At 25.5% G+C, this 26,507-nt stretch overlaps 1 protein-coding gene across 1 annotated transcript in view; it reads right to left on the reverse strand.

Annotated features, from left to right (window-relative positions):
- Positions 1–4,924: 4,924 nt before the first annotated feature.
- Positions 4,925–26,507, reverse strand: part of LOC129963040 (brefeldin A-inhibited guanine nucleotide-exchange protein 1-like) — a 32,286-nt gene continuing 10,703 nt past the window's right edge. Inside the window, exons 13-34 of the mRNA XM_056077052.1 lie at positions 26,017–26,128; positions 25,434–25,468; positions 25,112–25,282; positions 24,521–24,605; positions 23,862–24,018; positions 22,893–23,173; positions 22,638–22,799; positions 22,420–22,543; positions 22,214–22,313; positions 21,481–21,688; positions 20,562–20,886; positions 18,905–19,065; positions 18,479–18,609; positions 15,839–16,104; positions 15,607–15,745; positions 14,362–14,464; positions 12,953–13,205; positions 11,858–12,000; positions 10,790–10,976; positions 10,469–10,607; positions 9,032–9,149; positions 4,925–6,556 (exon numbers count right to left, since the gene is read on the reverse strand). Coding sequence (XP_055933027.1) covers positions 6,413–6,556; positions 9,032–9,149; positions 10,469–10,607; positions 10,790–10,976; positions 11,858–12,000; positions 12,953–13,205; positions 14,362–14,464; positions 15,607–15,745; positions 15,839–16,104; positions 18,479–18,609; positions 18,905–19,065; positions 20,562–20,886; positions 21,481–21,688; positions 22,214–22,313; positions 22,420–22,543; positions 22,638–22,799; positions 22,893–23,173; positions 23,862–24,018; positions 24,521–24,605; positions 25,112–25,282; positions 25,434–25,468; positions 26,017–26,128 — 3,544 coding nt within the window. The 3' untranslated portion in view covers positions 4,925–6,412. The remainder of the gene's footprint in view (positions 6,557–9,031; positions 9,150–10,468; positions 10,608–10,789; positions 10,977–11,857; positions 12,001–12,952; positions 13,206–14,361; positions 14,465–15,606; positions 15,746–15,838; positions 16,105–18,478; positions 18,610–18,904; positions 19,066–20,561; positions 20,887–21,480; positions 21,689–22,213; positions 22,314–22,419; positions 22,544–22,637; positions 22,800–22,892; positions 23,174–23,861; positions 24,019–24,520; positions 24,606–25,111; positions 25,283–25,433; positions 25,469–26,016; positions 26,129–26,507) is intronic.

Below are 26,507 nucleotides of genomic sequence, written 5' to 3' on the forward strand. Positions count from 1 at the left end.
TCAATTTTTATCTTCTTGCCAAATGGATCTATTGAATAGATAAGCATGTGAAAGAGTATCATGCTATCAGTCAAGTAGATTTGTTTGGAAAAACCTTTGAATTCCTGATGTGAGTTTAGTGGTAAGTAAATAAGTGTTTATATTGTCTATTGTTTAAATATGTCATTTATTTGATATTCATATTCAATTTTTTTATCTGTTATTATGATTTTGCAAAATTTTTTCGCATCTTTAGATTACATTTCTTATTTCCGGTTTGAAAATACATTTTATCGGTTTAAGATTTATTTATTTTGAAAGCACTTAAAAAGTAATCATAAAAATTGCATTTACATAATAAAAGTCCTAGAAATTTATTAATAATAAACATTGAATTTCACCGTCAACATCATCAAATACGGTTAAATATAAACAAAAGGAATTATCTAAAAAAATGTTTTTGTTACATTGCTGAATTATATATAATATAGTTATTTATTGATCCTTTAGTAGAATGATCAATCATTTTTTTCTCCACATTTAAACCAAGAATAATTTGGAAAATCAAAACTTAGGTTTGCAATTTTCTAAATAACTGATGAATTGAATTTTCTTTTATTGATGCTAAGTTAATAATTTTTTTTCATTGATGGAATATTTAGGTTCGAATGAAATATCATGACAAGTAAAAGCATTGAAAGAATCAAAAATGATTTCTTGAAAATTATACACATGTAAAAGCACTTATCTATTAACGATTGTTACACTTGCAATACTTATGCGTGCATGACATGCACATGTGTACACAAATTATGCTTATAAAAAACTTATCATTAACAAATTATGCTTCTTTACTTATAAAAAAGAAAGAATTATTTGATCTTTCTATTTTTAAAGTTTTAAAAATTGCACCAAATAAGGAAATTCTAAATTCCTCTCCCATATTCTAAAAAAGAAGAAGTATAGAAGGGGGGGAAAAAATCTCACGTTTTATGAAGTTTAAATTAATTTGGACATTGCACCAGAATTATTTAATTTTGTGAATATAGAAATGAATAATTAAATTCTATATTTAGAAAGCGGCAAAAATCAGAGATAAAAGAACAATAAGTTTTCATTAAATTTTACAATCATCAAAGCAAATAAGCCCAAACATTTGAAAATTCACAGATTCATGCAATAAAAATATACATGCCGAAAAAAAAACATTGAAATTTCTTTCATTGTAATGCGAAAATATTTCTAAGGCCCATTAAAATATGTTAGCTTTGAAATTTTCGTCATAAAAATAAAAGTTATTTCAAAATTTTACAATTGACAAATAAATAAAACAAAAACTATAAAAATAATAAAAAAGTAAACAAATTGGTTTAAAGTTCAGAGAGGGTGAAATTGTTTTACAAAGAATTTTGAAACTGTCTATGTTAAACCACAAAAAAAAATGTTTGTAGTCTCGCAGTTTGTAAAATGTATGCGTTCTCATTTTTTTGAATTTCTTAAATTAAAAAAACTTTTTCGAGTCCAGAAGTTAAAAATTTGCATTTATTAAAAACATTAGAATTTTTCATTATGAAATTGAATTGATAAATAATTTTGAAAATTATTTTATATATTACGAATGACAAAATCTATCGTGTAAGGGATGAAAATTTTAGAAATCATAGAAGAAATATTTGCTACACAAATATTAAAACTACAGATCGAACTCTTGGAAAAAAAAAAAAAAAAAAAAAAAAAATCGAATTTTAAGTGTGTGTATATTCCTCCAACTCGTAAACAAAATTCGTAATATGTCAATAGCACTGGTGGGAAAAAAAAGTAATTTCAAATTTTTTCTCTGCTGATTAGAAAATATAAAGGCTAGATAATATTGTGTTGCTACCGTAAAAAAAAAGGAACCTTTTTCAATTTTGTGATTTTTAACGATTTTCTGAGAAGGGTGATGGACAGATACTTCCCAAATCAGAATGACATAGATATTGCTTTTTCTTTGTCTCCATAATCGGCATAACAGAAATTTTGCAACTTAATTCACAACTGATTAATGATTTGCCGCAAGAACGCAGAATTCCATCAACAATTGTCATGATAATGAATTTAATTTAAAAATGTTCTCGATAGTAAATTTTGTAATTTATTATGGAGAATAGGCATCTTTAAATTATTTTTTAAGCCAATATATTGCATGACTTTATGATATAAATATGTATATGTGTTTATTTTCATTTTTTATTAAAGCAACGTGTTATCACATTTATGATTATTTTAAGTACTTAACTGTATATATCAGCTACTTTTCAAATTCATTAAAAAAAGTTTATTTCATCCTATAAATTTAGAAAATGAATATATCAGAAATATAAAAATATCAAAGGTTTTTTTTTTTTTCGTAGATGATCTAAAAACTTGTAATGTATTCACATGATGTGTATTAGCTACTCAGCCAAATGTAGAAACATTGAAAGTGTTTTATTTATAATATGAAAAGTTTCGTTAATTTTAACAAATTGACTGCAAGATTACCAGAAAGAATCTGTAGTTTAACAAATTTTTAGTGCCCCCCCCCCAAAAAAAGCGATGAAATAGTTTTGAAAAATAATTTTGTGCTAGAAACATAAAAAAATGGCAAAATGATTCATAGAAAATGTTTTACAAGTAAGACATTAGGTGAAAAATATTTGTTAATTATACAATTAATAAAATTGAATGTAACGTGAAGTAAGAAAGAAATTAAATCCTAGAGATAAGAAATGCTAAAATTACGTAATTTCGAAATTTATCCAAAATGTTTAAAAATATCAATTCTAATTTTTAAAAAAATTCTAAGATTCATTAGTACTAAAATCAATTTACGATCAAGTTTCCAAAGACTTTTTATTCTCACGTTTGCTCAAAAAAGATCGAAAATTAAACAACCTTAGCTGAAAATATAAGCTTTTGCCCAAATGCAGTTACAGATTTAAAATTACAATAGTTCCAATCTTCATTCAGAACAGTGTGCAAATGACATCTAACGAATGGCAAAATCATGAAACGGTATTCAGTTGTTTCAAGAAGAACAAATCTGGTATTCAGCTCAAAAGAAAATTTCGTGAGCTGAAGAAAATTTCGTGATTTCAATTAAAATAAACTAAATGATAGGGATTTGGCATATAATTATAACGAAATATATAAAGATTGAACTTGATTTAAATGAATTTTCTCAAAGATCTTTAAGGTTCTATTGAGAAATATATCTTTTGCTCACTATCAAAGAAATGACTAAAAGCATAAAATAAACTTAACAAAAAATTTTCTAATTGAAATAATATTTCGGAATTTTCATTTTAAAAACTCAATGTAGCAAAATTTTTGAAAATATTCATATCTCTTGAAAATATGAAAACACATTTGCTCAGAATTTCAAAAATTTCAGCATTAAAGCTGAAAATATCTAAGTGCCTGACATCTTAAATGAAAAATTTCCAACCTGCAGATATTCAGTGATGAATTATAAGAAAAATTACAACAAAATCGCACCAATAATAAAAAAGAGAATAGTATTATTTGTTAAACACTTTCAATTCTTTCAATATATATATATATAAAAGAGATAGTTGCAGAAGTTCTAAACTTTGACATTCAAGAAAGAGATTAATCTGAATCCTATGTGAAATCAAAAGGGAAAAATTCGAATTTAGATAAATTATAATTTCACTATCCAACAGTTAACAAATGTAATACCAAATTGAAAAAGAAAATTTAACTAGCTCGGACTTTTAAGAAAAGAGAATCTACCATCAAAGAGCTAAAAATATTTCAAAGTCCGACAATTAATAAAATGTAGATCCAAAGAATTTCAAAAATATTCTTCAGTTCGTGTCTCAAAAAGAAAAAAAATCTTCAGATTTTAAAAAATTCTCAGAATTACAAAAATGTCTTCAAGTCTCATAAAGGGAAAGTTTGAGCTCTGAAATAAATTGCAACTGAACCGGTGAAATTTCTATATTCTATAATATCGACATTTTAATAAAAATATTTGATTTGAGAATGTTCAGTAAGACACAAATGGCAATTTCTTTTAGCATGATTCATTATATACTCTGCTCAACTAATAGAAAAGTAATAGAGTGAGAAAATCAGGATAACTCTTAAATAATCTAGTCACAGGATTGGCAGTATCACTACTGCACTTTGCATCAGCAATTAAGTGTGATTCGACTGCTGATGGATGCAGTTGTTAAAAATGGATTCTTCTCGCTCCTTCGATAGCAGCATTAAAGATCTTATTATTATCACATGATTATTATATTTGGTAGAAGTTAATGAAACTAGGGTTTAATATTTTTCAGCCAGGTTTGGAAATACTCAGAATATTAGTTTATGAAATTATTTTATATAAAAGTATTTACCAAACAAATATTTTAATTTATAAAAGGAAATCAGATACCTCTCTATGTAGAATTAATGACATTCACTTTAATCACTGCAGACCAGATGCCGTTCAAAGTAAGAAAGGCAGTTCCAGAGTATGCTTTGTAATAAAGAAGATAATATGAATTTTTACTGCAATTTTTTATATTGTCAAATAAATAAGCCTATGTTTTTAAAATGTTTGAAGTCTTTTTGTTGTGTATATACAACCAGACTTTTTTTTCTTCTTATTTGCCCTAGGTTAGCATCAGAATTTGATATTCTAATTCTAGAGCAAATGAAAAAATTGTGAAAGTAAATTTCATCATCAGTAGCTGTTAAAATCTTAAAAATGTCAGTTTTCAGTTTGAAAAATTTTAAAGTACAAATAATTTGAAATTTATACATAAGTATTTTAACTATCGAAATTTAGATTAAATATGAAACTTAATATGAATTTAGCAGATAAATATTAAGTTATAAGCTCATACTGAATTAATAAATTTTACTGAACTTTCAATAAGTGGAAACAACTCTTGCACAATTTATAAAGACTGGTCAACGTTTTATTAGATACTCTTGAATTATACAAATACATCTTCTTACAAACAATGAATTTCAAAATATTGAAATCATAAAAAAAAAATTCAACACACTGAATGGGTATGACATTCTTCATAAAGAAGATTTTTGGAATGTTGAGCATTCTTTAATTAAATAATTTTTAAAGTATTAAATAATTCAATATCACAACTCACAGCATTCAAAGCTCTCTGTACGAGTACTTTATATTGCAAAAATAGCTAAAATGATAATACTAAATAAATAATTTTTAAGAGTGAGAAACAGAGAGAGAAACACATAACTAAAATTGAATAATCCAACAAATTTTTAGAGGTATATTTATGCAAAGCACTATTATTACAAAAACATAAATGCAGATGGCAGAAAAGGATAACTTTATTATTTATGGGTACAATAAATATTTTCACTTCTACAGATCTGATATTGTTCTTTTAAATGATTTAATGGAAAGTTTATGAATGCAATAATCGCATGAGAATAGATAGCTGAAAGACTATGAAAAGTTTATATTTCAAATACTTAAACTTATAAAAATAATAATTGCTTTTTAAAATTATTAATTAAATGAAAATTTAAGTAAAACAAAATGGTAATATTTTTGCACCATTCAATTAAAAAAAACAATTTGATATGTTTTCAATTCTTGACCAAATTAATTGCTCATTGTTTATCAAATAATTTTTAAGCAGCTTTTATTCCTCTGTCAACAAATAATTTAATATCAAAGAATAATATATTAGTCATACAATTATAAAATAACTTAAATAAGATTAAATTTTTCTTAAAAGAGAAAAATTAACATTCCATATCTACATTTTGCTCAGTATCTTAAAAAATAATAATATGCATATAAAAATATTTTAGAATTTAAACACTATTATATAATCAATGCTATAAAAATCTGGTTTCCTAAAGCAACTATAAAATATTTTAAACTTTAAAAATTGCATAACTTTCAAATGGATGGAAGGAACTGAAATAAAATTTTGAATCTTCATTTACATCTCTAATAATGGAGATCTTGTCAATACATCTAAAAGTAAACTGAAGAAAACTGCTATTCTATTTTTACTTCTAACACAAGATTTCTATAAATGAGAATTTAAATATGGCACAATTGCCATTATATGATTTGCTAAGTGCATATAGTTGAAATTATATATACTCCTGATCATAACTAACAATAGAAACTGCTTTCATCCATGCTAAAAGGTAGATAATCAACAGTCACAACAAACAAATTCCCTCTGAATTCCAAAGTAATACTCGAATCATGAAACAAAATCACTAGTATTAAAATATATACAAATCAGTCATTACTCTACACCGACTAGTTAGGCATATATTTCATGAAATGGCATTGAGAGAACATGAAATGAAAATTCATAATTTGTGTAGCAAATTTTCTTATCTACACGTATTGCAAATGTGACTGTACATTGATTTGAAATTACTGTCAGTGGGAATTAAAATTGCATATTCGAAAAGCTCTGCTTGACCGTATAAAGAAACGCTTCAATACTGCTCTCAATTCTGGAATATTTTCATGAAAAATCATCTCACATAAAGTCAAATAATATGCAGATGCATGGGCTCGAAACTGCAAAAAGAAAGGAAGGCAAAATATTTCATTTGAATATAATATACAAATAGCAACTGAATAATAATCTTTTATTTTCTTGAAAAATTATTGCAAAATTGAATAAGAAAATCCTAATATATTACTCAAATGATTTGAATAATATTAATTAAGAATATTACTCAAATTATATCTTTAGATATTCATTTCTAGGCAAGAGAAATAATAAAAAATTATATTTTTTATCAAATCATTATATTGCATAAATAATCATGTAGATTTCTAATATAAATACCACAATAGAAAATATTAATAAAAAAGTAGATGTAAAATTGCTATAAGAGTTTTTTTTCCCTTCAATATAATAAAATTAAATGTTTAAATTTTTAATGGTTTTTAATGGTTAAAGTTTTTTTTAAGCGAAATGGACAATAGAAAAATCACACATTTTCCTTATAATGTTACATTTATTACTTTTACTTGTTAAGATACTTGTTAAAAACTTTTACTTTTACTTGTTAAAAAACTTGATTCAAATATTAATGAATGCCAAAATGAACGCATTGCAGTATTTAATAATAATAAAAACTAGAAAAAGGAAGTACTGCAAAGTGAGCATTCGACTTCAAAATTTCAAGAAGTTAATTCAGCTTATAGATTAATAGAAAGAAAATTTACTGATGATAAAAAATACTTCCCAAATTTTAAATTAGCAAAATAACAAATCACAGAAATTAAAGAAAACTTTTAATCCTGATAAAAACTTTTTTATTTCGAATTGAACAAATTTTGAAGAAATCAGTGTTAAAGACAATTGCTTATATAATAGCACAAAATTACGTTTAAAATTATTCAAGCTTTTCTTGAGTAGTAAAACACTTTTGATTTAGTAAAAAACAAAACTCCATATTTCTATTTTTATTTATTAAGATAACTTCAACCTAATGGCTGCATTTTCTCAAAAGATTTTCTGCTGCTTGTGTTAACCACTGCTTTATTTAAAAGTGTAAACATTTATTAAGTATTAATAATATTACACAAAATTCTATTTAGTTCTAAAATATATTTAATGTTCATATATAAGCAAAACAAAAATAATAAGCAAGTGTTTTAAAAGAATAAATCTAAATACAAAAATTTAGATTATATTCAAACCCTCCTTCTAAAACACAATAATATGGTTTTCTTGAAATAAAAAAGAAAAATTAAACAGAAATAAAACTGTTTTCAGAAGAAAGCTTATTTTTAAATTTTTTTAAAGAAATATAGAATGGTCTTTCAGCAAATACGCCAAAAATTAGCAAGGAATGACATAAAAATGATGACGAAATTTTAATTATAAATCTAATTAAAATTTTCAAAAACTCTTTAACTCTTTTCCCCCAAGAACTATTTGCCGAATTTGATAGTTTTCAGTCAAACAGACATATGTAGTCATCAACAATTTGAATAATTTTCCTCAAGTGTATGCTTCTATTTATAGATAGTGTGCCAACCTATAACTATCATCATGTTAAAAAAGTAAAATAATACTGATAATTCTTAGTGACTGCCCAAAGGCTTGTTAATTTCCATTTACAGGAAATTAAATACAAGCAAATACTTTTAAAACTAAGAAGGAAGAAAAAAACTTTTTTTAATTGGCAAGCAATTGCAAAAAAATTTGAAAATTTTGTTTATTTTTAATTTTATTTTTGTGAATTCTCCAATGTTCTCTGATTTTTCTCAGAGCTTTATATGGGGTTGTGCTACACGAGTATTTAAAATTTATAATTCGTTAGTTTAATAAGTTCATTATTCTCTACCTGAATTAAACTATATATTATTCACTGAACAATTATCATAACAATGCACTGATATATTTTGGAAAATAATTACACACTATGATTGAAAATGAAATTCAAAAGCATGGAGTTTTAATACAAAAACTTACCCAGAAAGAAAATGCATATAGAAAATTTCTCCCAGCCCAGATTACAACATTATTCCAATAAAGCAAATAAGAACAAGAGATTACCAATCTACATTTGGCTTTCTACTAATTTTAAATTGAAACTTTTAAAATGATGATTTGCAATATTTTCAAATATATTTCATAAAAAAAAAAGAAAATTATAAGAAAGATTTTAAAATTATGTTAAAAAACGTTTATGTTTAAAAATATAAATTATGTTAAATTTTTAAAGAATTAAGTTTTGAATATTTAGAACCATTCATACTATAGGATTTCAAATAATGGCAAGACAGTAAGTAGCAATACAATGTGAAGTACATTAAAGTATAATAATAGTTTTTAAATTGATAGGAATACTTTATTACTAATAATTCTTACTGCTAAAAAATAACTTGGCTAGAAAAGATTATCATACATAATTATTTTGAGAGGAGGAGGAAGGGAATGCCTGGGAAAATGTGGAAATTTTGTGGTATAAAAAATTATGAAAAATTGCATTAAAATAACAGCAAATAAATACAACTAAATAAAAATATATTTACCCTTTCATCATCCAGCTGGTTTACTCTGGAAAGCATGAGAAGCAGAAGACTAGTCCAGCAATCACGATGTTTTTCAACTGTGAGCCCAAGGTAATAATTTAAAGCTTCACAGCATATCCTTTACAAAATATAATAAAAACGACAAACATTAAATAAAGAAAATCAAGAGATAAAAGCTTACATTTGAAAACAGATTTTTTTAAAATAAAAAATTTAGGAAACTAAAAATTTTTTAAAATATTATTATTATTTTTATAAAACTTAAATATTAAGTTTTTTCTATGCGAAAAAAGAGCAGAAAAATTTTCCAAGGTTAAATATTTTTAAAGTAAAGTCATAACAATGCAATTCTATAAAAATATTTCATAAAAAATTATTACATTATAAATCTACTTTCAATTCACCAAATAAAATTTTAATAAAATTTATAAATAAATATTATATTATATGGAGAAAAACACCTACACATAATTTATTTTATTAATTTCTTAAAGCACCAGGAAACAGCATGTAGCTAATATAAAAATCAATTATTGAAAAAGAATGATTTAAAATAAATATATATCAATTAAAAAATTATGTGTAAGACAAATGCAAGCATTTATAAAATGAACTGAAAATTTATGCAGCATTGTAGAAAAATAGGAAATTATCATTATAAAATTTATAAATGTTTTAAACTGCTTTAAACAGTTTTAACTTGATATTACACATTATTGTTAAACCTCAATTCTTATATGTTATATCTTAAAATAATTTTTCTTTAGAGTTAATGAGATTACTATGGAGAAAGCAGATTCTTATAATAAAATCACATTTGAAGGAAATGCTTTGAAAATTAGGATTACATTAGAAGTTAAACTGAAAACTTATTTCTATTATAAATTATTGGTCATATGATATTGAATTAAAAGTTGAATCATGAAAACTGGATTTATCATTACTAAATTTAGAAAGAAAAAATGACACCCTCTAATGGCTCAATTTCTGTTATTAAGTATCAACTAGGTAAGAAGTTAAGACTTTCAATGCTTTAGGTTTGTAAATATCATTTCTGCTTTTTTTTCTTCATAATATTTAACCATCTTTCTTTTCAATAACTTCATTATTTACTTAAAGGGTGGTAACTCTAGATAATATACACATGGCATATCAAATTCATTGATTACCAGAGCACACATGTAGCTTTAATAAGAATTTCTAAGAACAAGATAATTTTAAGGAATAAATAAATGACACAAATAGAAATAAATGACAATTATTCTTAATTATCCATTACAAATAGCAAAAGCATTATAAAATGTTTTTAAAAAATCACATAAAATTCTTATTTTTCCTAAAAAAAATCACAAAATTAAATAATACAAGTTATAGTATTGCTATATATTACACATTTTTATACAATAGTTTTTAAATGTTTGAAATAGGTTTTCTTACAAAATAAGCTTTTTCTCCACTTCCTTCCATGATTCTTGTCTACTTTCATCGGTATACATTCTGAAAAGAATCCTTAAAGTACAAGCCAGGCTATGAGACTCGTGCATTAGTAGATCAGGTTTCACATTTCCCCGAAACCCTACAAAAAATATGCATAGTAGAAATATATTACATGGATTCCAAAAGTTTTTAATGAATAAGCAAAAGACTGGATAAAAAAATATCAGAAATAAAAATTTAAACAGAGTTGCTTTACATAATACATTTACATTTCAACCAGCAAGCATAAACTCAAATGATATCAATTGATTGCAAATTTACCTGCTTTCCACAGCATGTTCCTCTTCTCCTGATTCATATTAAATGTCTTAGCAAATCGATGGGATTCCATTAGGCAATCAACTAATTGAAGCAATTCAGAAGTTGAAAGGAAAGAATACATGCCTTGCTCTTCATGTTGACTACTATCAAATGTTATCCCACTTTCATCACTTTTTCGCATCTCAGCCTATAATGCATTTTTCAAAATTATAAATTTTAAACCTTCATGTTCATTTAAATTTTCTTTTTTCTTAATTTTTTTAGTCATAAATATTTTTTTTTAAATTGTTGTTCTGACATTATTTATTATTGGAGAGCAAAATTTTATTAAAAAAAACACACACACCACAAATACATTTTAACATCTTGAATATAAAATTGAACTTTAGTCAGATTTGTAAACAATAATATTTTGCTTAAATGAGATGAAAACAATCTTTGACATAATATAATACAAACAATAACTAGCTATTCAACTATCATATCAACAGCATTTATTTAGTGAAATCAATCAACTTAGATGAACTACATCTTATCACAATAAGAGAGAACTAATTTATAGACTTGCACAATCATAGAACATTTTAATTAGTTAATTAAGTAGAATGGAAAAAAATCATTCACTTATTGAAGCTAGAGTTCCCATCAAACTGTTAACATTGATAGGCAATGAATATGAGGTATTCAAGGAACATAAGTTTTCGTATGAAAAATTAGTAAATCTGATGTAATGGTTGTAGCTAGGAGTTCATATATATATATTTCTTACACAGAATATGCACTGAAGTAAATATTTTTCAATTTACTATCAAAAATCGATAGTGATAGTAGAGAGGCAGACAATCATTAATACCACATAAGAATAATGAGCTTTCATATAAAATAAAAATTGGTGTTGGTGTAGATTCTCTAATTTTGTTAATTATTTTAAATAGATAATTTTCACAATCGATCATTGACTAACATGTTCAGAAAATTCATTTTATAATATATATATATATATGCACTATTTGACTTGATATTAAAATTAAAAGAAATGTATATATAACAACTGTTTGAAATCCATACTTTTGCAAGCATTAAATTTTTCTCATCCTCTTTTCGACTTGCTGCAGGGTAGAAAATTATGTTGTCTATGGTTTGAATGAGTTCCAGTTGCACTGTACATTTTATTTTTAAAGAGGCAAAAAGTTTTTCATCACTTTCATATTCTGAAAGTAAAATAAAACTCAAAATCAAGTCGACATAATTTTTTTAAAAATCAAATTTAGCACACAATTTAGACATAGCCATGAAGCTTGCAAATAATTCATATATGTATAAATAGTAATCTAGTTCAATTTATAGATTGAATTTTTAAATTACACGCATTCAAAATTTTAAATAATTGAATGTAAAATGGAATACAGTTTTTTAAAATTAAAATTCAGCAATATCTCTAAATAAAAAAACAAACAAACCAGAATTAATTATATTATATTAATTCAAAATTATTGGTTAAAAAATAACTGATAAAATAATTTATAAAGATTTAAATATGATAGCATTATGGTATTATCCTATTAATAATAAATTTATATTTAAAGCACAGATTGCAGTAATTGTATTAAAAATTATTTTTTAAAACATCAAGATTTAGATATATATGAAATAAGATGAAATTCCTGGAGTTTTTTGGGAAATGTTAAAAAAAATTAATAAAAATTAAATTAATTAATAATGATTAATTTTGAAAACTTTTTTATCGATATATAAATTGAAAAATTTTAAATTATAATAAAATAACAAAATAATAATACTGATTACTTTTGAATTTCAAGCATTAACCTCCAAAATTAAGGAAAAGATAACACTCAAACTTCAAAATCTGGCAAAAAGGTAAAATATGCCAACAGAAAATTGTTTAGAAAACATAATGATTTCTTAGGCTATAAATGAATAAAGAAATGTGCTTGGAAAAGAATTAGCCATGAAAGTAAAATGCAATTCTATAAATAAAATGTAGGGCATTACTGCACAATTCAGATTATTCCAAATAATTTTGCAAACAAAAAAGTCTACACGCAAATATTACTGAAAAAACAAATAAATGGAAACTAGATTCAACTATAGATTTTTGAAATTTAAGTTTACAAATTAAAAATCTGAATTAAAATTACTTACTGGACGGAAGACCATCTGAAACGCTTTTGTTGCTAGAAATGCTGCCTCGAGATCTTTCAATAATATCAGATGTATTCTGTACAAAATCGCTGTCACCTTTTTCAAAAGATTGTAATTTATTACTTTCACTTTTCAGGTTTTGAGTATTTGGGCTGTTTTGATTTTCAATGTTTCCAGATGGAAGTAGGCTATTTCGTTTTTCCTTAACTCCTGACTGATAAGAATCCACTTTCCCTTCACCAGTAATCATCTTCTAAAAGGATTGAAAATATTATTATTATTATTTTTCTTGTAGTATTAAGAAAAGAAAAAGTATTAATAACTAAGAAATAATCATGTCAATAATAGAATGATTTTTATACAGAGACAACATTCTTGACTAAAACATAAAAATTTAGAGTATTTTATGGATAAAAGAAAGTAAGCAATAAAAATCATACTCTATGATGAATTTAACTGCGAGTTTCACTAATATGGAAACAAAAACATTTACTACCAAATTCTTTAAATTAATTTTTTATTTTAGAATTTTTTATTTTATTTCGGAATTTTTTAGAAAATATATTGAAATAGATTGGAACAATTATTCATAACTCAATACTGTTTCTCAGATAAAAATTGACAGTTTAATAATTATAGATGATTTTTACAAGCAGTAACTCCTATTTGAAATATTTCACTCCTAAAATATTAAAGAATATTATGTCTATAGCTAATTTGAAGAATATAATTTACTAAAAGAGAATTTCTCCTTCTCCACTCCATCCATTTTAATATATCAATAAATATTACAAAAAACATCATTCTTTAAAAACAAAATTCTATTTGCTATAAATTTTAAAATATTATACATAAATAATAAATATTTGATAGTAATAAAAAATTAATGAAAATAATTTTCACGAAACTTACAGATAAAAAGGTAAGTTAAAATTATAACGGGGAAAAAACAAAACATGCTGATACTTTTTGATTTTTAAGAGAATGGTTAACATATTTAGAAGTTACTTACAGGATTAAAGTAGGGAAAAAAATTAACCGGATGCATATATGCAAAATATGTAGCACAAATCTCTTTGGATAATGTGTAATTTTTTTTTAATTTAATGAAATTAAAATCAATATAATGCATTAAATATGTAATTTGATTTTTTTTTCTGAAAAAAGGAAGCAGTTTTTTTAAGAAAATTTAAAAACTTAATTTTAATAAAGTATAAATAAAAAGCAAGTTTCACAATTAAGTTATAATGCTTTCCATTTATTTCACTAAAATACAAAATAATAGAAGGTGATCCTTCAGTATAATATAAATTTTTATGAAATAAAAAATTAACAAAAAAAAAAAAAAAAAAAAAAAAAATTACATTATTTTTTTTTTGTAATACAGTTTTTTATAACTCTTTACTTACATCAGACAACTCTCCTTTTGATACAGAAATGTCTTCTAATTTTATTTTATCACTTACAATACTGTCACTTTTTTCTCTCATAGAAGGTGTCCAGGAAAGTAACCTTAAAAAAAAATTGTAAAAGTCGGTAGATGTTACAAAAGTCATTGTTTCACCAGTATATTCATCATTGTTCACTTGCAATTATTTTATATATATCTATCGACAACTAAATCAAACAGATATGAACATATTTTTTACAAACAAAAAGTAAAAGCATAATATTACTAGATTTGTTTTTGAAGCAAAATAAATGCAGTTTTTAGTTTAGTTTTACATTCAATGATTTTAAAAGTTTTGTATTTTCTGTATTTTAAGAATTCAACCCATGAAAAAAATTTCATTCAATAAGAAAAATACAGTATTACGCTTTTTTATGATCTCAGTTTTAATGCCTTTCTGTCATTTACAAAACTTTTTATTGGTCCCTTCTAATTTCCTATGGTTATAATATATTAAATCCTCAAGTTTACATTTATTAAATTTTTAGGCTTTAGGATTAAGAAATACTTATGGGGGGGGGAGAAGTGAAATGGGTCATTGGAAATGATTTAAATAATCATATTATCATCTGCGTTAGTGAGTGACAATTTTATCACTTTTTATTAATTTGAAAGATAAACAGAAGACATAAGAAATAAGTGAAGCAATCCATCATATGCTTTGAATTGGGTATTTGAATAAGAAACACTCATGTTTTTCATCTGGAATAAATTCTAATACTATTAATACAATGCTAATTAAAATTTTAATGTGCCATGTTGAGAAAGTTATTGTATCATAGATAATTCCACAAACACAATGAAAGACAACCAAATTAAATGAATATACTGCACAATATGTTAAACTATCATTCTCCTAGACCATGGGCAAGCAAAATTACAAAGGAAAAATAGCATTAGTAACTCATTTTCATTGGTGATTTATTTTATGTAAGTACTAGTAATAACAACAAAATATTTAATAATATTAATATGTACATTTGTGAAACGTTTACCTTTTCCCCCCAACATTTCATCTATGTAAGTGGTATCCCAAAATTTATATTTTTACATCATTTATATAACTATAGCTTTTATTATTTGGTTGCTTGAAGAATATAAAACAGGGCAATCAAACCTGTCTTGGCAGGATAATTTTTTAGACATTTTAATGAGTTCAAGAATATTTTATCAATAGTCTAATACATTAAACAAATAAGCTTACATAATTGGGAGAGTCAAGTTGAATATTTCAACAATACAACGGCATGTTTGATCCCATCGTTCGCGGCTAAATTTGTTGCCATTAGACAGCACAAGATTTTCAAGACAATTGGTACCAGATCTTGCCAGTTGTTCATTATCTAAGCAAAATTTAAAACTTGATAAGTTTCTTTTCCAATTATTAATTTTCGTCACTAATTAAAGTCAGTAACATTTAAAATGATTATACTCACCCTGTTTGACACACCACTTCAAATACATATACATATTGTCTAGCATTAAGTTGCCAAGAACGTCATAAAACTTAGTAAAAACATCCACAACAGCATATAAAGCATGGTTGCAAGTTGTAGTCATCCATTCTGCTTTCTCAAGTTGTGATTCAGGAAGTTTCATGTTGTCAAAAATCCTGAATATTATATCAAACAATTCTTTCCACCATGCTTCTTTAAACTCATCACCATAAGTTTTAATGATTTCAAACATGACAGTTAAAGCTCTGAAAAAATGAAAATAAATAAATAATTAATTAAATGAAATCTGCTATCCCAAATTTCAAGTTATCATGTGAGAACACTTTTTTCGATGAATTGCTTAGAGGTAGAAAGCTATATTTGAAACTCAGAATCGAAATGGAGACGTTTTGCGTTGAATGTTGACGGTTGTGATTCAGAAACCAAATGGATACGCTCTGTGTTTGAAGTTGAGAGTTGCGATTGAGAATCTGCAACACAATACATACGTTTACGCTTTCTTCGTCCCCGTTGTAAAGCTATTTTACATTCACGTTTAATTTGATCAGCTTCTAATTTTAAATTTTCATCATTCGTTTTTTTTTAATGTTTCGGCCTCTGTATGCTCTTTCGTTCCCTTTCTTTTTTTCTTTGCAAGGCTTCATCGGGAGAAAACTTAAGACGCTCCATTTATGATTTATTTATTGCCTACGAGATTTCGAGCTTCACAAACCCCCAACAGCATGTTTTTTTTCCGTTTTTCGGCTCCTAATAACGGAAGCGATGTAAATGTGGTATTGTTCGAAAGAGGACATCGAGTAGAGTGTATCGATGTCAGTCGTAAAGAGAATTTTTGCAAAAACATCGCTCGAAAATTCAAATTTTTACAACTTTGAGAGCCAGTATCTCGCGAATCACTCGGAGTAGCAACGTGGAACTCGAATCGTTACGTGAATTTCGGCGAGTACTATCCAATGATATGAGCAAATGCAATGTAATTCGAATTTATAAATTTCGAGACCAGAGTTGCGGTAAAAATATCATTCGACTCTATTCATCGAGACGAGTGTTTAGACGGGTCGCACTCGTTTCTACGTTGCGTAGAATCCGAGATATCCGTCAATTTCCGGTCAGACCGGAAGTTGACGTCATCGACGTCCCGAGACCCATAGGAACTCTATGGTATCGATTCGTCATTGATTTGACCACTATTAAGCAAATTCTGTACTGCACATGCGCAATGGATCCAAAATTTTGGGGGATTTAGATCCCGGGGGTACTTATAAGTGAAAGCCCGTTGTCTCTAACATATGCAGTTTACGAGATATAACGAAAACCATCTGCGCATGACTCGATGGTGGGTCTCTATAGCTCCGTAGGTTTACTATGGTGAAAAGATTATGTCTCTAACATATGTAATTTACGAGATATAGCGGAAACAATCTGCGCATGCGCAGTAGATGAATCCATGGGATTTCTTCTACAGTCCCGTAGGATTGCTATGGTGAAAACCAATTGTATCTAACTTATATAGTTTACGATATGTAACAAAAACCATCTGCGCATGCACAGTAGATGACTCCATGGGGTGGGGGTGGAGTCTCAATATCCCTGTTACTATGCTGAAAACCCCATGTCTCTAACTGCAGGTCAACCTTTTAAGAATGCACCTGATTTCAAAGAAGCATACATAATAATAATGCAATACCGGTAAAAGCAGGTGATGAAGATGAATATTGCCATTTATGCTTTATTCATTGCCTAAGCGATTTCGAGCTTCAATTATTCGTTGCCTTCAATTATACAAAACCTCGTAATGAAAACAACATCGTCTCACATGATAATAAATTTGAGAATAAAACCTACACTTATATCAGAAAGTATTGCCTTATGGTTAATAAGTTAATGCATGTTGATAAACAAAATCTTCCATTTACAATCTAAATAAGAAATATCTTACTACAACAAGGCACAATATCAACTAAAGTAACATAAGATATTCTATAATATTGGTATAATAATTTTACAACACTGTAAACATCAAATAATATTTCTAAAATACTGAGCAATATTTTTATGCTTCAAAAGAATATAAGTATAAAATTATCAACTTCATAACATATGTGTATAAAATAATTCATTCATTGCATTAAGTTGAACAAACCGAAGAAAATTTAAATAAATATAATCAAAATACCAGGGTGTTTGAAAAATCCTAAATATAATTCATAATATATATATATATATATATCCAATGGGGGAATTCAATTATATATAATCACACCATAATTAAAATTCCAGGACCTGAAATAAATTCAGTCATTATCATAAACCAAAAACAAAAAGCCAGAATATTATTTTAATATTTTACTCACACTAAACGGAAGATATTTCTTACTTTGTCTTAATATAAATAATAAATTTAAATCTACAGATAAATGAAAAAGCAAAAACTCATTTGATATCTAATACTAATTAAAAATTCATTAATAAAATTAAAAATTCATTAATATCTAACACTAATCTGAATTATTGTCATGCTCAAAATACAAATAAACCTATTTACAAAATATATGTATCAATACAAATACCTCAAAGAAAAATTAAACAAATACATTTACAAAAAATTTGGCAACTCACCTAGTTCTAACATCCAGTTTGCATCTGCTGACAATGCATGATAATTCAAAAAGAATAGGGAACCATCCCCTTACCCAAACACGATCATCTTCAGAAACTGTCACATCTTCTATATTGTGATCTCTAAATACCTATAAAAGGAAGAGGAGGAAAGGTGGAACCTTTAAAAAACATTTATAACAATAATAGCACTTTACATAATTATTTTTTGAACAAATTATATTATAATTTTAATTTCTTAAAAGAGAAGCAACATATAAAATCAATAAATTGTAACAAAATGTGTATTATAAATTCCCAATACATATACTTTTTACTAATTAAATAAGTTTCTTTCCTAAAGGATAAAGAATACACATAAAAAACATTCATATACATTTTAAGAAACTAAATATTTAAAATAATAGTAGTATTAATTTGACTTACAGTGGGCTGCTCAGCAGCATATTTTGCACAATGCCTTATAAGCCTAATTGCTTCCATGCTTGTGTCTGGAAAGCTAGCATTGCAAGCAAACTCAGAGAGACATTTTACAGCATCTTGAAAGGAATCAATCAGTGATGGGAAATATTTCTCATAAATCTGAGCTGAAATTAAAAACAAATGTGATAAAAATATCTATTCAGAAATCTAATGGTTTTTGTAAATTTAATGAGATACTTTTCATTGTAATATACCATCAACAAATCAGAAAATCAAAATTTTGGTCTAAAAAGCATGCTAAATTCTTTTAAGAATATATTGTTAGACATATTTTTTGAGCAATAAAGTATACATAATAACTGATTAATTTTTCCAAAACTAAAAAAATTATGAAAAAAATATCTCCAAATACTCAGGAATCCATAGTTAAAAAAAAGAAATTTTACTGAACTCTTTTTCCTCAATAAATTATAAATTCAAATACTTTGGAAATTATTCATTAAAAAAAAAAAAACTCCACTTTTTTATCACAGACTTAAAATGCAGAAAACTATCATAGCAAATAGAAGCACAGTGCACTTTCGTTTATTCACAGTTATTAATCCCAAAAGGCTGTTTAAAAAACTTCAATCACAAATTTAAAAAAAAGGTTAACACAAAGAGCCAAAACAAATTGTGGATTTCTTTTGATAAAAAAATTAGTCAATTTATATTTCAGAAATCTAATGTTCATTAAGTCATAATTTGTGTGTTAGGCAAATACTTAAGTTTAAAAAATTGTTTTCAAAGCACTTTCATGTTGATTTGTATGTATGTGATAGAGTGCTTTGACATTTTTTTTCTGATTATTTGCAGTTGTGGACCATTGCTTTCGCAGGATAATCAGGAATTTGTTCAATGAATAGTTCAATATTTTTAAGAATATAACATATTATTTAAATATCAACAAGCTGTGTATAGAAGCTATTATAGTATCAAACTCTAAATGAAACTCTAAACAAACTCAAAATTTAAATTAAAAAAAGTGAGAACTTAGTTAATCCCTAAAATTTTCATTATAACATTGTATGAGAAGAAGAATATTTTTAATTCCAGTTGTTTTATTTATTAAAAAAAAAGTAGCTTAACTTCTTCACTGCCCATAAAGCGTCTAGAGCATTCAAGTGAAACTTCTGCAGGGCATCCATAACATGCTTCAAGTTCTACATTTAAAAACTTTTCAACGTTTAAAACGCTTTATAAAAATTTACATGTTTGAGTTTTTATTTTTGTTTGTTCTAATGTGGTGAAAAAAAGAAATTTTTGCAGACAGGAGAGGACAGCGAAAGGGTTATAATAATTCACCATAATTATTATGAATATATCATTCCAGGTGAAAAACTGAAAGGTAACTAACTACTTAAATTATAACATGGAAACATAATTAAGCAGAAAGATTTAACAAAGTAGGGTTTTCATAATGGAAATCAGATTAACTTTTAAACACAGTGTGAGATAAAAAGGCAAAAAATAATGGAGAATTCAACAAGATTCTTTTTCTGATGTAAATGCTGAATCTTTTTCAAAATAAATATAAGCATCAGATGTATCAGCTTAGTCACTGATTCATGAAGTGATTAGAAATCATATTTACAGAGATAATTTATAACATATAACTTACTGATTATTTTCCCTGTGGTTTGGAATGCTAGCTCAACTATGGTTTCATCTTCATCTGCAGCAGCCATATGAAACACACTGAATATATTCTTCCAGCCTGATTTGATCTTTTGGCATTCAGAATTAACCATCTGAGCAATACAACGGACAACCATGTCTCTAATAGTGGGTGACCTGTTATTTTTCATTATGTGTTCAAAGGGCCTCAAAAAATCTTTCTGAAATCTAAAATTAGAAAACTCTCCCATTTGTATGAATTTCATAGAAAGTTGTCGCAAAGAATCAACAGCAAAGAAAGCAACATCTTCAATAGGGCTGCAGCCCACCTACAAGAAAGAAAACAGAATTATGTTCTGAAAACAGTATTCTTGATATTTATTTATTACACAAAAACTTAGCATTAAATTTACCATAATATAATAAATATCTTCATTTTCAGGCCAGTATGATTAATTTGACATAAAAATATAATATACCTTAATTTTTCTTCTCTTTTTGTGCAAGCTTGGAAAAGAGCATTTTTTAGAATTTATTTCCTTTTATGAGTCAAATTCTTTTGTAATGTGACCAAAGACTAATTTTTAATATTTAAAATGACTAGAAATGATGAAATAAATTTTAGAACATACATGCTCTACTGGTCTTAAAAAAGAAAAAAAAAAATCTTAGTATCAAAGAATGGTTGATTTACTTCTAGAATCAAAAATCACACTTCTTTAAATTAAACACATTTTTTTAAAAAAAAGTTATAATAATGATATTAGCAAAAATATTATTGCATTTTATATTATATTAATCACAAGCATAATATATTTTCCCTTTGATACATAAATTTTTCATATTTAAAACATACTATACAAATCAATCGCATTAATAATACATTTTTGAAAACTTTGTTACAACAATATTTCAACACATACTTTATTAAAATGTTCTCCTAAATGCTGCCAAATACGCGACCACTGAAGTCTAATACGTCCCATGTTGTAATAGGAAATTTCTACTATTTTCTGTAGACTGAACATTCGTGGTTGAGGCTTTGCCAATTCTTCAAGCGATACTTTGCAGAGAGCGCTAACAAAGTCCACAATAGCAAATCCATCTAATCTAGTTGATCCAGTGAAAATTCTATATCGTAAAAGAGAAGAAAAAATAGATACTTCATTGGAAATTAAAATTAAAATCAATATAAAAAAGAAATCAAAGGTGGGAAAAATAAATCAGAGACATTAAACTTTTATTTAAAGTATGCTTTTATCATGCTATTTTTATGAAAAAATAAAGTTACTACTTCTTTCCACTTAAATGTGAAAATGAGATAACACAAAAAATATCCAGAACACACAAAAAACAACAATACATTTCAATGCTTATTAAAGAATTCTTATCCATAACTAACTTATTTAAATATATTTAATAAAATTTCTAGTTCATTATAAATATATAGCTGTTAATATTAGAATATTTTTCAGAAAAAAGGGATCAATTAAAAGAAAATGTTCCAACAGACAGCAAAAATCTTTCATTTTAAATTTGTTTCAATTAATAGTTAATATATTCTGAAAATAACTTTTTAATATTCTCAATCAACAAATCCATTTTTAAGTTAAAAGTAATTAAATAAAATATTACAATAAAGTATTTATTGCTCACCTGTCCACAGCCACCACTACACTATTGGAACTTGTCTCACCCATAGATTCTTTGAAAACAGCCATTCTCTTTTCATCAAGTGAAGCACTACCACGAGTTACTAAGAAATAAAAAGTATATACAAATTAGTCTTTAAATTAATAGGAAATATAATAAAAGGTTTAAATAAGATGTAATATTTGAAAGAAAAAAAAACTTTCACATACAATCAACGGCATCCATAAATGCCAATGTTGAACCTCCAGGGTGAGACTGATTTCCCACATAACGTGGCTTAGAATCAGTTCCCGCAAGTAGAACCAGTTCTAACTGCGATATGCATCGTAAAATCTACAATAAAAGTGTGATGAAAAATTATAATTATCATTAAATATCTACATTTTCATCAGGGAAAAAAAGAATGAGAATTCAAAATGATACAAACTTCTAACCAACAGCGGTGACCAAGGTAATTTCCATCCGTATGAGCAATTGTTATCAATGTTTTTATGGTATCTATATTTTTTGCTTTCATCTCTGTTATAGGAGAATTAGCAGTTAAGAGTGTGAAGCGAGCTAAGGCTTGCACATAAGCATTCCGCTCCATCTACAAGAGAAAGAAAAGAAACAATTAAAACATCTTGCAAAAGTAATTAATTTATTAATGATTTAAATGTAAATATTTTTAGTCCATACTTACAGTCATATGAAAAATGCAGGTAATTCTTATGGCACATCTAATTCCATCTAGGCACAAAGCAGCTATTTCAGAATCATCACAGTCTTGTAAACCAACAGAAAAAGCAGCCAAAAAGGGGGACCAAACAGTCTTAAACATCGGCCTAACATGCTCTAAATGTTTAGCAGATGTAAATGGTGCTTGGACATGGCTCACACTTTCCATCAAAGCTTTTGCTGTTTTGGCCATTTGTTCCATCTCAACATTGTACAGAAGTCTACGTTTCTTTTCACTTCCAACACCTACCAAATAATTAATTTTATCTTAAAAATAAGCACTTTTTTAAGTATCTTGAATGAAAAAAGTATCAATATTAACAACAGCTTTGACTATAGAACTATGCATTAGAATGAAATTCGCTAAGTTGGGCCAAAAACTATCTATATTTTATACAAATATAAATATGGAATAACATAAATAATTGCTGAATATTTTTCACAAATATAAAAGATGTTTTTAAAAATTTATTTTATTTAAAAATTTTTCTTTTTGCAAATTTCTTATGAAAGTTTTTCTCAAAACATATCTCATTTAAGATTACTTTTTTACACTCCAATTAACTGCTTTAACAGAAAAAAACAAAAAAAAAAAAAACCAGTATACTACCATTTCAATAATATATCAGTTCCTTGAAAGGATAAAGGTTACAAATATACTAAACAAACCTACAATAATAATCTGCAAATTATATTAACTATGGAAACAATGTTTTCTTTTTAATTTGCTACCCGATTGTTTCACTTGCTCAATTTTCTCATTAATAACTTCTTGTAACAAATCAGATTTAGTCAGAAAATCTTATGACTTGTTCAGCATGTTAAGAAAGCTAAACAAGCTATTCAATAATACTCAACAAATAAGAAATACATATATATTATACCTTTGTGCAATAATAAAAATTGAACTGATGGCACTGAACAGATGTGTTACCTTTGCCACTAAATTTAGGAGCCACATTTTTCATTTTGATTTCATTTCCAGCTATTTCATCATAAATTTCAGATAAATATTCTTGAGGGAGATCTTTAGAATCATTTATGCCTCGATTTAGTTTGATATATTCTTCTTTCGTCATTTTGTTCTTAACCTGAAAGAATGGAATAAAGTAATCAAATTCTTACTCATCTTTCACAAACTTGTATTATCAAAACAGAAATGGTGTTTACAAAAAGCATTTAATTAATTAAAAACATAGCATATTAAAGTGAGTGTTTCTTAATTCAAAATAAGGTTAGTAAGAAAATTTTGGTCTTAACTGCGCAGTTATTTAGTAACTTCATGAAAATTGAATTATTTAAATATAAATTTAAAAAATATTCGATGAAAACTAATAAAAGTATAAGTGATACTTAAGGATGAAATCTATTAACATAATACATCTACATAACCAGGTACAATATAAATAAAGGTTTATGTAATATGTTTCGAATATGCAATAAAATTTTTAAAAATGATTTGAAATTTTTAAACAAATATTATTTACAAAAAAATCAATTATTAATTCAAAATCACTTTCAAAATGGCCCAGTTAATGCATTTCCTATTCTATGAAAAATATAAATAAACAAATCAATAAAGATATCACATACTGAATGGCTGTGGAGATCTGTAGTAAGCATAATGATGGAATATGCAAGAACATAAGCTGTATCAGCACTAGCAAAAAGACCATTGCTAAAAAAAAAAAAAGCAGAAAAATATTACAAACATAATATTTTACCACAAAAATATTGCATATTTTATTCTTAATATTCCATCACATTTTAGATAACTTGAATATCATTAATCTTTAGTTTAGAAAATTTAAGGAAAAAAGAATATATGTTATAAAATTATTACTTCATTTACATCAATTACTTTTTCTTAAAAAATATATCAGTTAATTGCACCAAAAATATTATAATTTTACAGGACTATATATGATTATTTCGGAAAAATGTAAATAATTTATTCTTTCTCGTGCCATTTTACTATCAATCAAAATAATTAACGACTGCAATTTTAAGAGTAAGCTAACATTACACTTTCCAAACATTTTCAAATCATTAATAATAAATAAGCATAATAACATATTTAAATAGAAAAATATTTTGTATTACTATTATCTTTGTAGTGTATTATTAAGCAGTCTATTTAGTAACTAATAATCTTTATATAAAATACATAAAGATGAAACATACTTTGGATTACATTCACAATAGCGAGCAGCAAATTTTTCCATCAGCCTGTCAATTTTTTGAGCTTCTCCAGGTAATCTGAAACCTTCAAGAAAGTACCGTAAAGCTGAAACAAAATCTTTGCCAGCATAATCCATTTGATCAACATAAGCATACATGACTTCACGATTCAATCTATTGAAAAATAATGAATTGAATTAATATTTTTATTTAAAACATTGATTTAAACTTAGAAATATCATTTACCAATTTGTATTGAATGATAAAATTTTATGTTATAATAATAAAGTTAATAAGATATTCTATAGCTAAAATCCACACTTACTTATGATTTTCTCCCAAGAAATCACCTATTTTCATCTACAAAAAATGAATACTATTTTTATTTAAATAAAAATTAGACATTAGATTTTTACATTTCAAATTACTAGTATACAAATGCAAATGACATATAAAAATAAAATTTAAATAAAACTATATAAATATTTGTATTTCTACTTAGAATAATATTTGTATTTATAATGAATAACTGTTATGAAGTAAATAACAAAAAGTGAAAATAATAATAATAATAAAGAATTTGGAAGCCAAAAATTTGGTTCCATTTTCTTTTGCAGAAAAGAATGAAATCAAATATTAGCTTCCAGTAAATTTTATAATTTCTTCATTCAACTTTAAGTAAAATGCATAAATATAAATAGCATTGATTAATTAGCCTTAGCAAGTAAATACAAAATTTAATAAAAAAAATCATTTTTTTTAAATTTTTAATAAAATACTTATAAAGTTATTAGTAAAAATAGTAACAGTTCTTCACAATTAAACTAAAGAATTAAAAACTATAATTAAACTTAAGTATATATTTTTAATAGAATTTAAAAAAAATATTTCCAATGAAAAGTAACAACCTTATCCAGTCTGTTTTCTGAGTGTAAATATTCTGCAATATCTGAAGGAGAATTGCCAATGATTCCATGTTCAATCAAATAAGCTATTCCTTTTTCAGGTTTTCTGTTAAATCTAAAATGAATAAATTCAATAGTATTAGGGTTAATTCAAAATACTGTTACATGGAAAATGTTTACATTCTCAATTTTTTAAAAAGAAATGTTACTAAAAAATTCAGAAAGTTACTGCATACAGACAACTTAAAAAAAAAAACAAGATTTTTTTTATTCTAAACATCAACAAAAAAGCTTTAAAAACCATGAATATATATATATATATATATATATATATATATATATATATATATACACACAATTTAAATAATGTTTATTCAACAAGTTGAATGAAAAACAGATGCAAGAAAAAACACCAGTAAAAAAAACAAGAAAGTATTTTTAAACTGCCGCAATTCAAACATTTAAATGAAACAATTAAATGATACCAATTATCT

The sequence above is a fragment of the Argiope bruennichi genome, chromosome 3 (assembly GCF_947563725.1).
Source record: "Argiope bruennichi chromosome 3, qqArgBrue1.1, whole genome shotgun sequence".
Classification (NCBI taxonomy): Eukaryota; Metazoa; Arthropoda; class Arachnida; order Araneae; family Araneidae; genus Argiope; species Argiope bruennichi.